At 36.2% G+C, this 14,544-nt stretch overlaps 2 protein-coding genes across 3 annotated transcripts; both read left to right on the plus strand.

Moving 5' to 3' along the window:
- Window positions 1–53: 53 nt before the first annotated feature.
- On the plus strand, window positions 54–9,005 carry LOC117909590 (protein SAWADEE HOMEODOMAIN HOMOLOG 2). Of its 2 annotated transcripts, XM_034823650.1 has the most exons (11): window positions 54–247; window positions 319–400; window positions 2,551–2,636; window positions 2,727–2,772; window positions 2,855–3,131; window positions 6,311–6,389; window positions 6,526–6,577; window positions 6,996–7,139; window positions 7,234–7,353; window positions 8,069–8,441; window positions 8,657–9,005. In XM_034823650.1, the coding sequence occupies exons 2-11, from the start codon at window positions 347–349 to the stop codon at window positions 8,761–8,763; spliced, it is 1,338 nt and encodes a 445-aa protein (XP_034679541.1). In that variant the 5' UTR covers window positions 54–247; window positions 319–346; the 3' UTR covers window positions 8,764–9,005. The 2 variants fall into 2 exon arrangements, with proteins under 2 accessions (XP_034679541.1, XP_034679540.1); XM_034823649.1 differs by having other exon boundaries at window positions 54–400.
- Window positions 9,006–10,038: 1,033 nt separating this feature from the next.
- On the plus strand, window positions 10,039–13,861 carry LOC117909608 (reticulon-4-interacting protein 1, mitochondrial). Its single transcript, XM_034823677.1, has 7 exons — window positions 10,039–10,360; window positions 10,895–11,122; window positions 11,409–11,482; window positions 12,605–12,764; window positions 12,915–13,034; window positions 13,165–13,273; window positions 13,439–13,861. Exons 1-7 carry the CDS (start codon window positions 10,148–10,150, stop codon window positions 13,618–13,620), a joined length of 1,086 nt encoding a protein of 361 aa, XP_034679568.1. The 5' UTR covers window positions 10,039–10,147; the 3' UTR covers window positions 13,621–13,861.
- The last annotated feature ends 683 nt before the right edge of the window (window positions 13,862–14,544 follow it).

The following is a 14,544-nucleotide window of genomic DNA, read 5'->3' on the forward strand; positions in this document are numbered from 1 at the left end:
ATTTATTTCGAATTTCTCAAATTAATAATCGTAACCCGAACTCCGAGGTAAAACCCAGGAAAAAGAGAGAGCGAGGGAGAGAAAATCTGATTAATTTGCTGTTTTCTAAAGAAAAATATTAAGGGTCGCCTACAATTTCTTTGAATACAAACGGCAACCCTTCACCGATCCTCTTACATGGTTTCATTTGTATTGATTCTTGGATATTGACTAAAATCATCGCCGGGACCGAATACGAAGAAAATACGTTGAGAATCTGACCTGACATTTCTATCCCACTTCTTTCTCTACATATATTCAGGTTTTTCTCGTCGTCAGTTTCAGGAGAGGCTGAGAAGGAGATAGAATGGGAAGACCGCCCAGTAACGGAGGCCCCGCCTTTCGCTTCACACCCAATGAGGTAATCTATCTCCATATGGGTTTTGGTTTGTATGTGTGCGTTTATATGAATTTTTGTATCCCGTTCACATCGAATTTCGAGTTTGGAGGTGAAGATTTCAAATGGGTTGCTTTGTTTATGAATTATGTTGTGTTTGATTTTCTGGGTTTTAGTGTTTCTCCTTTTTTATTCTGGGATGGTTTTGATTCTGGGGTTATCTGATATGGGTTTATACATATGCGGGTGATTTTTTTCTGGATTTTATCACATTGAGTTTCGCATTTAGAGATGGAAATTTTACTGTGTCGACTTTTTTTATGAATAATCTTGTGTTTGATTTTCTGGCTTAGAGTGTACTTTGTTTTTTTTTTTTTTTTTTTTTTAATATTCTGGGGCCATTCTGACTTGGGGTTTCTGTAGTTCGATTTTCTGGAGGGGTTGTTGTGGGAAACATTTTCATGTCTGTTTCCATTTATTCTCACGTACTTTTTTTTCTCTGCCTTCTGTTTGCTTGGTGGGAAAACTAAGGAAATGAAATTCTGAATTATACGTTATGTTGTTTTGGATTTTTTTTTTATTTATTTTTCATTTTTTAAGTAATTGAGAAACCCACTGCAATTGGACCAAACGGTTGTATTAAATTCTGTTCAGTGAGAGTTTTTTGTTATCTGGGGTCCAAAAATTCTCATTTCGTCTATCCCTCACGTATTCAGGAAGCTGAGAAGCTGGCCTCAGTTTGATCTGATAGTTGAGTTTCTGTTGGGGTCTGTATTTAATTTATTTTATTTTATGTTCTGAGTTCCCTAATGATGTTCAGAAATTTTCTTCTCTGAGTCCATTTAATTTTGTTTCTTTTTCTGGATTGATGTATATACTGCCAGCTGTTGCCTTATAAGATTACATATTTAGTTCGGTTATAAGATCATTGGACTTGAACCTCCATGCCAATATGAGCTGGCTGGAGTTCAATTGCATGCCACTTGGATTTCTACGTTTATAAATCTTCCTAGTGCATGGACAATAGAAAAGGTTTAGATGTTTATATATTTGCTTTCCCCTCCTTTAAATGCCAAATCAATGTAGGCAGATCTCTTTGTGTGTGTATTGATGTTCCTAGTGATGAAGGATTTGATACATAATACAGTTTCTCTAGAACTTCTGAGCTCTCCTCTGAATGCTAAATGTGTGCAGATAGGTGTGTATATCTAATTCTCTGTTCCCTCCTTTAATGGCCAATTGGATGTTGGCAAGAGTGTGTGTGCATCTGTGCGTGCGAGTATTCCTAAGGATTTGATACATAAGAAAAGTGTGTGTGCGTGTTGAGAATTCCTAGTGGAAAAGGATTCCTTACATAATGAAACAATTTTGGGAGCAGCTTTCTCCTTTGAATGCTAAATGTATGTTTAAATGTGTGTGTGTGTTTTGTGTTGTGTGTGCATGGGTGCTTGTGTGTATACTGTGTTATTCATGGATTATTCAATCAATGGATCAGTTTATCAGTTATAGCTCCAAATTGCAGTATAAAACAATCTTTTTTTCCCTTGATCAGAAGAGTATCAAACAATCTTGGGTGTTTGTGTGTGTGCGTGTCTGCCTGTGTTGAGTATTCCTAGTGCAGAAGGATTTGGTGCATGATAAAACAAGTATGGAGGTTTATTTAGACATTCAGCCCTCTGCTCTGAATGTCCAATTTTATGTATTCATATATATATATATATATATATTTATGTATGTATGTATGTATGTATGTATTGTTGTGTGTATGTGTGAGTTATACAAGGTTATCCAATCAAGGGATTATGTCATTGGCTTATTACAGTCCCCGATTGCAATGGCAAACAATTGTCTCCCCCCTCTCTCTCCCTCTCTTCCTTTGATCATATGACACTATTGAACGATCTTAGATGTTAGACATTCAAAAGTTACATCTGTTGGAGCACTGCATTTGCTTGGATGTGTACATGAGAAGATGACTGATAAAAAGAAAGATAGCAACTCATATTATATAGATTATCTCCATTTATCTTATTGAATTTCATTTTTATGAATATCTTAATCAGTTGCTTGCTATGATTTTCTGGCATGATGCAATAGAAGTAAAGTTATTAGCTAGTTACATTGACTACATCATGATTTCTCATGTGTAATGCATTATTTAATTGTTTCTTAAGGTTGCGGAGATGGAAAATATTTTGCAAGAGCACAATAATTCCATGCCGGCACGTGAAATTCTTGTAGCTCTTTCAGAGAAATTCAGGTTTGTGATGAAATTTGTCTTCAGTTAATAAACAATAGAAAAAAAATGGCATTAAGTTATAACATTGATATGGTTTGTCTTGGGTTTTAGTGCTTCAACGGATCGAGCAGGGAGAATTGTTGTTCAAGTGAAGCAAGTATGGTGCTTTCTGTTTTACTGCATTATTATGAGTGATTTAAATTTTCTCCCTATTTTTCTCATTTGATTATTTGTTGCAGGTGTGGAATTGGTTCCAAAATAGACGCTATGCTATTAGGGCAAAAACTACTAAAGCTCCTGGGAAGTTAAGTGTGTCGTCTCTGCCTAAGGATGACTTGACTCAAGTGAAAAATGTGCCTCAAGGTCCTCTCCCTGCACAACCTGTTCCGCCTGTACAACCTCTACAGCCTATACAACCCACACAACCTACACAACCTGCACAACCTGCACAACCAGCACAGCCTGCTCAACCTGCACAACCAGCACAACCTGCTCAACCTGCACCATTTGCACCAGGTAAATTCAGTATGCTATATGTTCAAATTTTCAGAGCTTCCTTCTACCCTCCCTGTATGTGTGCATTCTCATTTAGTCACATATGTTTCATCTTGTACTGCTTTATATCTAGCCTTGTAGGCTCAATTGATGCTTCTATTTGGGTATTCGATTATCATATGGTAGCTGACTGACTCAATGTCCTTTAAAATGACAAAAGTGTCCATGCTTGAGTTAGCTAATTTTGTCAATTTGGTGGCTTAGGAATTATTTGAGTCTCATAAAATTGAGTATTTTGGGGTTAACATTCAGCGGTTTATATGGATATAGATATGTTTGTCAGTCTCTCATACAGTTCTTTATTTTGCCCAATGAATGTCAAAATGTACAAAGTATCATTATTTCTTATAGCTTCCTCCTCTCTCTTAATTCTTTTCTGTTTCTTTCTTTGCAAGCTCTTGTGCAGCCTCTTCCATGCAATCCATGAAAAAAGAGATTGATCTACAATGTAAGATGTTTGTGCTTGGGAAATTTGTAAAAACAGGCAGCAATTCTGTGTATGTCATTGTATTAGTCATGAAATGCAAGTAATCATAAAAATGGGCATCCATACAATTTTTTGCCCTAAATATCCCTAAGAAAGTGGTGAAGGAATTCTTGAGAGAAAAATCCACCATTTGGGAAGAAAATGATACAAGACAAACCAAAGGCTCTCCTTGTGGTTCAGCTCCACCACCAATGACACCACCTCTGCCATCTTCATGTTCACTACCACATCCCCTGCTGCTGGAACTAACCACATTCTCACTATCTTCTTCTTCATCACTACCATCTTCAGACCGTTCCATCACTGATGTGCTATATCTCCAAGCATCATTTCCAGCTATGGTGAATACGTAGGGCATCATATATTTTTGACGATTTTATCCTTTAGATGGTCTTCCATATACTGCAATAAGAGATACTCTTCCATATTATAGTTTATCAGCTTCACCAGAATTGGTAACTAATTATTGAGTTACTCTTCCACATACTACAATTGTTAGATTGTGAAACTTCTTCGTTATTAATAAATTATCGAGTTACTCTTCCACATACTACAATTGTTAGATTGTGAAGCTTCTTTGTTATCAATATTCTCTTGGGTTTTTTTTTTTTTTTTGCAAAAAAGAGTATTTTCCATAATATGCCCTCTGATCTTTGTTGTTTGATATGCCAACTCATCCAGAGAGGGGTTTGGCTTTCTTGGACCTTAATGATAGGTCAGGATGGTTTGGACTACTGTTTGCTTCTTTTTTTTGCTTTCTCTTTTTCATTTTCTTTTTGCTGTTGTGTCTCTGGTTTCTGCCTTTTCTTTCTCTTTTCCTTTGGGTATTTCTGGTATAAGAAATTAAAATTTATTATCATACTGGCTTCACTGCTGAACTGAGCACCATAGTTATAAAGCCTCCTTATCATCCCTACATCTCTTTGTGGGAACCAATAATAGTCCTTATTATCCTCCATAATTTCCTTATTTCAGGAACTTCCTCTGAGATAGATTTCTTCTAGATATTTGCATACAAATGAATCTATAGTAAAATATTATCACTTTGTCTACAAATTATTAAGTGGTGGCCTGAACTTTGAGGTGTTTGCTTGGTACTACTGGGCTTCTCAAGATCAGTTGGTTTTTCCTTTTCCTTCTCCTTTTTTTTTTTTTTTTTTTTTTTTTTTTTGAGGCCATTGACTGGCTGCAAGATTCATCGGCCAACTACAAAGCAATGTCCAATTATGCTGTTTGAACAGTGGTCCAAGGATGGCCTTATTTTTCTACTTTCTGAGTTGGATATTTTGCTCTTTTTTGGGTGATTCTCTTGTGACATGGGGTGGTAAATGCTGTATCAATGGTCACTGGTAGTTTTGAAGCGGATTAAAAAGCAATCCATATATAGATTTTCTTGATGCTGGTTCCTTGAGTATGTTTGTGGTAATTATTAGTCCATTTACATTGCTAGTAGTCCTCCTTATCAAGAAAAAATGTACATTACTAGAAATCTTTTGTTTCATCAAAGAATTAGAAGTAATGGGCCAGGGTGATAAGTACTCAGATGCCATCCTGGTGTGTAAAGTATAAAGAAAGTCAAAAGTAAAAATCTTTCTAAAATTACAAGATCCAATAGAAAATGAAAAAAAGTGATAGTAAACTGCTCAAATGCTAAACAAACAAGCTATACATCTCCCTCTTTCTCTGAACTCAAGAAGTAAAAATCCTTCCAAAGCTACAAGATCTAACCAAAAACAGAAAAGTGATAATACACTGCACGGATGCTAAACAAAAACAAACTATACAGTTTAAGGATGCCAGTAAACAACTTTAGAGGGTAATGAATTCCCTGCAAAATACACCAACTGCGTTGCTTCTCGCCTGGCTAATTGATCTGCAACCTGATTTGCTAAACAGGGTGTCCAAGAAGAGCATGCAAAGTCACTAGTGATATAGTAGCCCACGTCAAACTTCCACATACTTCTTTCCTTCTTCAACTCCAACATCAGAACTGCAGAATCCCTCTCCACATATCCACATATAGATTGCAGAAACTCAAAATCTGGCCTATTGCAAAGCTTGCAAGAGTACTAAAATCTTCCCCTCAATGGTCAATCCTTCTCCCACATGTTTGGAAAAGGCTCTCAACTTCCAACCACTATGTTCTGGGTTACTCAAAGATCCCTTCTGGAGTTGGATTCCTCTCTTCTTTTATTTATTTATTTATTTTAAATAGGTAAATTTTTGTTCTCATTGGGACTTGAACCCCCACAAACCTGCCTAACCTTCAACAATATCCTCTTGAAGAATCATGGGGCTTGATTTTTGTTTGTGTCATGGTCCAGTAAAAGTCAAATTGATCACTAGAATAAGTGTTAAACTACCTGGACATAGAAACAATGAATCAGTTTCTGCATTTTTTTTTTATGAGAAATGGTTTATTTGATGAGTATAAAGTGGTGAATTTGTTTGATTACATTTTGGGAGGATTAAGCTGTGTGCGGTTGCTTTGTCTGAGTAGAGGTGAAAAAAAAAAAAGATAATTAGAAATAAAACATACCAAAAATAGTTTTGATGCAAAGCCTGAAACAGTTTTTAGATGAGGCTTATTTTAAATGTCCACTTGTTCTTGCCATCATCCTTCAAATTTGTACTGATTTGATTTTAGTGCCAGTTCCAAATGCAGGAAAGAGTGCTCCTTCAGATTCTTCCCAGATGGAGTTCGAAGCTAAATCTGCAAGGGATGGTGCATGGTCAGTATTTACTAGTTCTTGCTCGTTCAGGTTTAGGAAATTTGGCTGTTAGATGTTTGATATTTGCCCACATTTCTTAGCTTGACTAATGATAACCTTAGGCAACAGACCTGATTGTTTTGTCTTGCTTTCTCAGGTATGACGTTGCAGCCTTTCTATCTCATAGATATCTTGATACCGCTGATCCGGTAATTCTCAAACTTGTTTCCCCATGCGTAGATTAATACAATTTGTTAAAAAGAATCATTTTTGGACCCTTCTACCCATGTTTTATAGGTTTGTTTCCTCTATTATTATTATGAATTAATTCCTTTTGTCTTTTAAAAGTCTCATAAGGTGGCTATAGCTGTACATCAATTGACAACTTACTAGTTAAGATACTGTTGGATCTTTTTCCAATCACCTTTGTGAATCCCTTCAAATGTGGACAATAGCTGCTTTTTCCCCAACATGCATATCATATCTTTTCCTTGAAATATGTCATTGAAATCACATCTCCTTTTCCTTTACAGATTAGCCTATTTTGTTTGGATTATATTTCCTTTACCAGCCTTCGGTTGATGTGATGCCTTCATGTTAATTTTTAAATCTGCCTGCTCATTTTAGGATGTCCTGGTTCGGTTTGCTGGTTTTGGACCAGAAGAAGATGAATGGGTTAATGTTAAGCGGAATGTTAGACAACGCTCTCTCCCATGTGAATCATCAGAATGTGTCGTAGTTATCCCTGGAGATCTCATACTCTGTTTTCAGGTGGGAATTTCTTTGCTAGTGCCACAAAAAGGTCTTTTTCTTTTTGTTCAGATCTTCTTGGGAATTATTTTTAACCAGTTGAATAAAATTACAGGAAGGTAAAGAACAGGCTCTTTACTATGATGCCCATGTCCTTGATGCCCAAAGGAGGAGGCATGATGTGAGAGGTTGTCGTTGTAGGTTTCTGGTGCGCTATGATCATGATCAATCTGAGGTATTACCCCCTTGATGTTGTCCTAGCATGGATTTTTAAAATTCTTTCTTCTTCCTTTCACTGGTTACGGTTCTTGGTCCATTCAATAGATCTGATATTCTTTATGGCCATGGCGGGTGACTATGGTTACCCTTAACTTCATTAGTTGGGTGGTCACATATCTCACTGATGTCATCCCTGTATGAGTATGAGGTGGTTGTTAGTTATAGGAAAATTTGAAACCCTGTAAGAGGTTGTGGTTAGAGTGCCTGTTGTAGGATGCCAATTTTATTAATTGTTTTTCTTCAGAATGTGACATATTTCTTGAAACTCGAAATTACACAGCCGAATTATGTCATTTTTACAGTTTTATTCCTTGCTTCTTTTGTAATAAATGAAACCTTCATGGATGCTCATCTTATCTGCATTCTTGTCAGAGCTGGTAGCTTGAAATGGATTTTCATCCATGAAATCATTTTTGACATAAAACTGAACACGAACATGTCTTGCAGGTGGTTAGGTTTACACATATTTCTGAGATACCTCCCTAAAGAAAAGTTCTTATTTGTTCATTTAGCATGGTTTTTGTTTTAGGTGCAAAACAATTTCTACCCACTACAGTAAAATGTGCATTGATATTTATTTTGGCATGCCACATTCTATTGAATTTGGGTTCTGTAAGTGTTCTATCATGTTTAACAATGTATTTTGTTCTTGAATATATATTTTCTCTCAGGAAATTGTGCCACTGAGGAAAGTTTGTCGCCGACCTGAGACTGATTACAGGTTGCAGCAACTTCATGCTTCAAATGAGTCCGGGTCTGTAGACCAGCAGAAACCTGAACCTTCTTATGGAGGCAGCATATCGAGGATCTTTCCTACGCCACCTGAAATGATGCAGAAGCTCCATGTGGCAGTGGACATTGCGGGTGCTGGATCAGTTGTGAAGCCTCCTTCTGCTGATACTCCTATGCCTGCTGGAACTACGGCTCCAGAACCAAAACCTCTGGAAATCAGCAGCACTGGTAATGGGGGAAACCCTGGCATTCTCTCAGAAAATGCTGTAGTGACAGGCATCATTTCTGCAAATGCCATTGCTGGAAACCCCGGTGAGAAAGTAGTGCAAGGTTAACTGTAGATTTCTCCTCTTTAGCATCCTTCTCTTTTATCTGAACCTCAGTTGAATGTTCCCTTGTTGAGATGATCGGTGTTCTTGAATACAATGGCATTGGCATTTGACATTGGGTATTGATTTTTTAAGTCTTCGCTTCTTTTTGTTTGGTTGCTGAGAATTACAATTGCTGCTTTGATCTCTTGTTCTCAGATTCCAAGTCTTCACTTCCTTTTAGCAACTTTCTTGGCAACCAAACAGAGCATCATGCTCCCCCTGATGGCAGCAGTGAAGAAACAGCAGTAGCAAAATTACATTGACTACAAAAAAATGGGTTTAGTGGGAAAAAAAATCAATAAAAGAAGCTGATTTTCGTGCTAAAGCTTCAAGCTCAACGCTCAAGTTGGTTTGTGTTGGTCATTGTCTGGTAGGCTTGGAGCTAGGGTTTACATCAGGATTTGCTCTAAAATTGGAATACACTGGATTTAAGATCTAAAAGCTGGTTTCTAGGCTTTGGATCTTGTTTGTGAGTTATTTGCAAAGAGTTGAGAAGCATTTCTTACGATTGACTGGTAATGATTTTAAGAAGCGTTTTTAACTTAAAATGTTTTTAAAAAAAAAATTAAGTGTTTTAATAAATTTTAAGAAACACTTACAAATATGAAAATTATTTTATTTTTCAAGTATTAAAAATATTAGAAATATTTCTTAAAATTATTGTTAAACACATTTTTAGAGTGTGTGTGAGAGTAATTTTGGAAAACATTTTTAGCATTTTTAACATTTGAATAATTAAAATTTTTAAGTATTCAAAATATTTCCTAGAATCACTGCAAAACAATTTGTTTGTTTGACAGTGATTTAGAAAGTTTTTCTAATCTTTTTAACACTTGAACGCACTTCTTTTAAGTACTAAAAAATCATTTAAAGTGTTTTATTAAAAAACATTAGATTTGTGATTCTTTTAAAAGCACTTTTAAAGAAAATATTTTCACTAAATTTTTTTTAAGTCCGTTTGGTTATAATTTTAGGAAGAGTTTTAATTTTTTAAAATATTAAAAAGATTATAAATACTTCTTAAAATCATTGTCAAACATATTTTTAAATGAAAATATTATTAATCATGCTTTTTAATATTCATTTTAAAGCGTTTTCTTGTAAAATTTAAGTATTTAACAAATTTTAAAATATTTTAATAATCATTTGAAGTGATTTTGTAACAATTCTTCCAAAAAAATAAATTTTGAAAAGCTTTACCATTAAAAATATTTTGATCAAAATTATTCCTAATTGGATTGTTGGGAAGATTTGATAGCTTGGCTAAGTTAGTCTAATCCTATAACCCAATCATATAAAATAAAAATTAACCCTTATTATTTGAAAAATTATTAAATATACTTTTATTTTTATCAAAAATATAAAATTTCATGAATTATATTTTATATTTTCTTTTTAAGACATTTTTTAAAAAATTCCCTTTGAGAAATATGTTTTAAATTTTAAAATTAAGATTAAATGTTTGCTTAAAATAAAAATAAAATAAATAAATTGGTCCAAAATTCCAAATCCTGTGCGGATATAGGTATGTCCACGTCATCACTTCCTCTCCTATAAAACTAAAGTCACCCATGGAGGCACAAAATAACAAAATACAGACACTCCCAGTATCTTCTTTGCTTCCTGATTCATCTCTCTGCCGCAACCATGAGGTTTTCGAAGCTCCGCACCTTCCAAATCCCAGGTACGGCGTCGTTTCGATGCAGATTCATCGTCACCACTTGCAGAGCTGTTGTCTTGCCCCGTTTCGGCGGACCACACGTGCTGGAGCTTCGACCCGATGCCCCTGTTCCGGATCTCAAGCCCACTGAGGTTCTCGTTAGAACTCGCGCCGTATCCATTAATCCGCTTGATACTAGAGTGAGTTGTAATGTTCTCCGTTGGGTGTTTTTTATTGTTTTGTTTTCTTTTTGGCGCGTTTGGTTGTTGAGAAAATGTGGGAAAATGAAATGGCAATTAAATGGTGGGTTGATGCGCAAAGTTTTGGCTCAGATGGTAGCAAGTAAATAGTGGGTTAGTTTTCTTTTCTTTGCTCCAGTTGAAGATAATTAAACATTTAGGATTCAAACTTCTAATTTCTCCTTCTAATAAATTTTCCCAGCAACCAAACAGAGTATTGCCATGTGTTACCATATGTTTGTTCTGAATTGGGATTATTTGACGAAATTTTGAATTCTGGGACTTATTTCTTGATCTTGGATTAGAGGGTAAATATGATCTGAGATGTGAGCTAATTTGAATTGCACGTGGAGGAGAAACAATTATATTAAGATTAATGGAAACCTCTGCATTAGAATGGAGGAGAAACCATTTGCTTAAACCCTTCATTCATGCACTCTTGCCCTATGCATTAGAATCATAATTTTATTGAGCATCCACATTTTGGTATTTCAGATGCGATCAGGCTATGGTCGTTCCATATTTGGACCACTTTTGCCACTCATATTGGGTCGTGATATTAGTGGTGAAGTTGCAGCCACTGGAGCGTCAGTCCGGTCATTATCTGTTGGACAGGAGGTCTTTGGTGCACTGCATCCCACTGCTGTGAGGGGTACTTATGCTGACTATGCAATTCTTTCAGAAGATGAACTTACTTCAAAGCCAGTATCAATTTCCCATGTGGTATGTACATATTTCTTGGAGTGTATTGTGACTTATTGAACTGTCCCCCGCCCTCCCTCTTTTTTGTGGTTAATTGTTTCTTAGTTCACTTTATCATAGTCAGCCTATGAGTCGATTGCTTTATGGCTTGTAGAAAATTTTGCATCTCCCCCACAAAAGTTTTCATAATATACAAATATCATTAGTTTCCCCTGATGATAATTTTCCTTTTATGTCTTCAAGTTACTTAAAGAGATGTATATATTTACTAGTTCACATGATTTAAAAAAACTGTCTGATAATGTAGGAAGCAAGTGCGATTCCTTTTGCTGCACTGACTGCATGGCGTGCTCTAAAGAGTACTGCTAGAATAGCTGAGGGGTATGTGTATATTGTTGAAAATTTAACTTTCTGTTTGTTAGGACAATTGAATTTTTGTGGACAAGCTATCTTAATGTAGTCTCTGGTTATTCATCAAAAAAAAAAAAAAAAAAAAAAATGGTCTCTGGTTGCTTTTCCAATAAAAGTTGTATTAATGATAATGTTATTCACATAATTGGGTGTCCTATTTCCATCATATTTCTTTTCTAGCATTTTGCACATAACCATTCGGTGCATTCAAATTCTATGGGCAACACAATGGCCGTGATTCCAATTTGGTGAAAGACATATAGGAATAGTCCAATTACACTGAGATGTCTAAATATGTTCTATTCACAGTGAATATGCATGATGCAACTTCATCTCAATTTTAATTATGGTGAACATCCTAATTGTAAGAAATATTCCCACCTGATACTACACTGGAGAGAGAAAAGTTCTTTGAATTGACGGGTGAAATGCTTTAGGATCATCACTCTTTTGCCCATTCTTCATGTATGCATGCTTGAATTTTGATGGTTTATACACTGTTTTATTTGGAACTTAGAATATGATGAAAATTATTTAATTGCATTTTGCAAACAAGGACAGGAGGAAAATATTGCCTTTGATAGAGATTAATGGCAAAAAAGAATTTTGTTTAGCAGTCCATAGTAGTTGGAATAAGCTTTGTTGCATTGAATGTTCAATATAAAACCATTATGTCTACCAGTTTCCTCCCTTTCACTTTTTTCCAACTCGTCTTTGCTGAATCAATCATACATGGTTTTTCATGTGCAACTTCTTTTTTCTCCATTTTTGGTGATTATGCTAATCAATCTGAAGATATCTTTCTTTATCTTCCTTCTTTTATTTGGAGTTAGCATTCACCTTTAACAAAAAGAGCAACCTGCAGGATCTAAATAGTAGTAATGACAGCATTTCATATTTACCTCCTCAAGAATTTCTGCTATTGTGTTTGCATTCTTCATGTGGTTTCTCCATCTCATCTTCGATAATTGGCTTGTGCATTAATTTTGTATGAACAGATGGAAAACATGAAATCCAGGTTTAAATATATGGTAATTCTGTCGTAATTTTGATGTTTATTTCGTAGTTGCATCATGAATCTCATTTATGCAGACAAAGGATACTAATTGTGGGTGGAGGAGGAGCAGTAGGCTTTGCTGCAATTCAGCTCTGTGTAGCTACAGGGTGCCATGTTTCTACTACTTGCGGAAGCCAAAGCTTGGCACGGATATTGGCTGCTGGTGCCGAGCAGGCTGTTGACTATACTTCCGAGGTGATGATGATCTCATCTGATTTGTTCATATTGCCCACTGTTTTTATTTGGGTAGCTTTTCCTTGATAATAATTCCACTTCACTCTTTTGGGTGAGAATCAAGAATGGCGATTTTCTCTTTGCTGAGCCTACATGTTTTTCAATTCACAGGACATTGAATCAGCATTAAAAGGGAACTTCGATGCTGTTTTGGATACAATTGGTGTTCCAGATACAGAAAGAGTAGGAATTAATCTTTTGAAGCGAGGTGGACACTATATGACTTTGCAGGTAGGCAACTTTAGCATGCAGTTAGGCAACTTTAGCATGCAGTTAAGAGTCTCTTACATGGATTTTAAGATGCTTTACCCTGAACTCTACCATATAAGCATTTAGAACTTTCCATCTCCTTCTGATGTAGGGAGAGGCAGCATCCCTGAGTGATAGGTATGGACTAGCTGTTGGGCTTCCAGCAGCTACGGCCATGTTACTGAAGAAACAACTGCAATACCGATTTTCCCATGGAATAGGTATTGCAATTTTAACTATCTTATCGTACTTTGGATCTCTAATAGCTATGACTCTAAGGTAGATGGGTTCAAATTAATATCCATTGATCTGCATGAATTTGTTAAATTATGTTAGCATTATGGCTCGCTGAGCTGAGGTCTGGTTTTTTTGGTTGGATGGTGTAGAGTATTCTTGGACATACATGAGGGCCGACTCCGAAGGTTTATACGAGATCTGCAAGCTATCTGAAGCTGGGAAGCTTAAAATACCTGTGGAGAAAACATTTCCCATAACACAAGTGAGGGAGGCTCATGAGGCGAAGGACAACCGGCAGATTCCTGGTAAGGTAGTTCTGGAACTTGATTGAAGATGGGAACTCACTGATTGCAAATCGATGCCGTCAGTGACTGGAATAATCAACAAATGACCTTAAAAGGCATTCCTTTGAAGTTCTCCCAACTGTTATTTGGAGAGGAGGTGCTTCACATGTTGGTTTCTTTATACAATAAACACAACCATTTTGTACAGGAAAAAGTAACAGTTGTTCTTTTCTGGGACAGAAGCTTTTAATAATCAATTTTTACAGGGTGTAAATCTTTGATTTTGAACTTCTGTGGATCAATTTCGACCCCACATCAACCTAAAAAATCCCTTGATTGTAGTTGAAGATCTGAATTCAGTAGGCTTTGCAGGCAAAATTGTTAGTAATTGGAGGGGTTTATGCAATTTGAGAACCTTCATTTTATTGGCAATGTGGGATGATGCTCCTTGAAAGGGGCATTTAACCCACCTGCAGGCAAAGCAACACTCAAGTGACACTAGGTCACCCTTTTACCCTACACTAAAATACCACCTAAATACCGGGGAGGCTTAAACTCAAACTCGGAACCTTTGGTTCATTGTCTGAGGGCACAAAGAATACCTAACCCTAGATCTTCTTTCTCAAACACCAAATAAGATAATGATTTTAACCGAGAAGACAGTGCCTCAAGTTGCTCAGTTTTTTTTTGCTGATATATGAAGAGATTCCAGGCTCACTAAACCAAATGGTTTTAAGGTTTTTCAGGCTTAACTACCATGTCTTTTTACCCTCAGGAACCTGTTTTCATAAACCAAGCAACCCTGCCGCCACGCTTAAAACAATAACTGACTTTCATCAGCCATGGCTACAGTACAAATATGTAGTTCCAAGGTTCAGAATCTACCTGCAAACAGAAGGGGTCAGTGGGGTCCCGGTTGGCCTGATAGATAAGTATATTTAGATACTTGGAAAGACATTCTAGGCTAACCC

This window comes from Vitis riparia, chromosome 19 (genome assembly GCF_004353265.1).
Source record: "Vitis riparia cultivar Riparia Gloire de Montpellier isolate 1030 chromosome 19, EGFV_Vit.rip_1.0, whole genome shotgun sequence".
Classification (NCBI taxonomy): Eukaryota; Viridiplantae; Streptophyta; class Magnoliopsida; order Vitales; family Vitaceae; genus Vitis; species Vitis riparia.

What these genes read in the sequence shown, in the direction of transcription:
- LOC117909590 (XM_034823649.1), top strand. Translation starts at nt 347, where the DNA reads ATGGGAAGACCGCCCAGTAACGGAGGCCCCGCCTTTCGCTTCACACCC. An exon ending in TTCGCTTCACACCCAATGAG is followed by an intron (nt 401 to 2,550) that starts GTAATCTATCTC and finishes TTGTTTCTTAAG; the next exon opens with GTTGCGGAGATGGAAAATAT. An exon ending in GCTCTTTCAGAGAAATTCAG is followed by an intron (nt 2,637 to 2,726) that starts GTTTGTGATGAA and finishes CTTGGGTTTTAG; the next exon opens with TGCTTCAACGGATCGAGCAG.
- LOC117909608 (XM_034823677.1), top strand. Translation starts at nt 10,148, where the DNA reads ATGAGGTTTTCGAAGCTCCGCACCTTCCAAATCCCAGGTACGGCGTCG. An exon ending in ACTGCTAGAATAGCTGAGGG is followed by an intron (nt 11,483 to 12,604) that starts GTATGTGTATAT and finishes TCATTTATGCAG; the next exon opens with ACAAAGGATACTAATTGTGG. An exon ending in GACACTATATGACTTTGCAG is followed by an intron (nt 13,035 to 13,164) that starts GTAGGCAACTTT and finishes CTTCTGATGTAG; the next exon opens with GGAGAGGCAGCATCCCTGAG.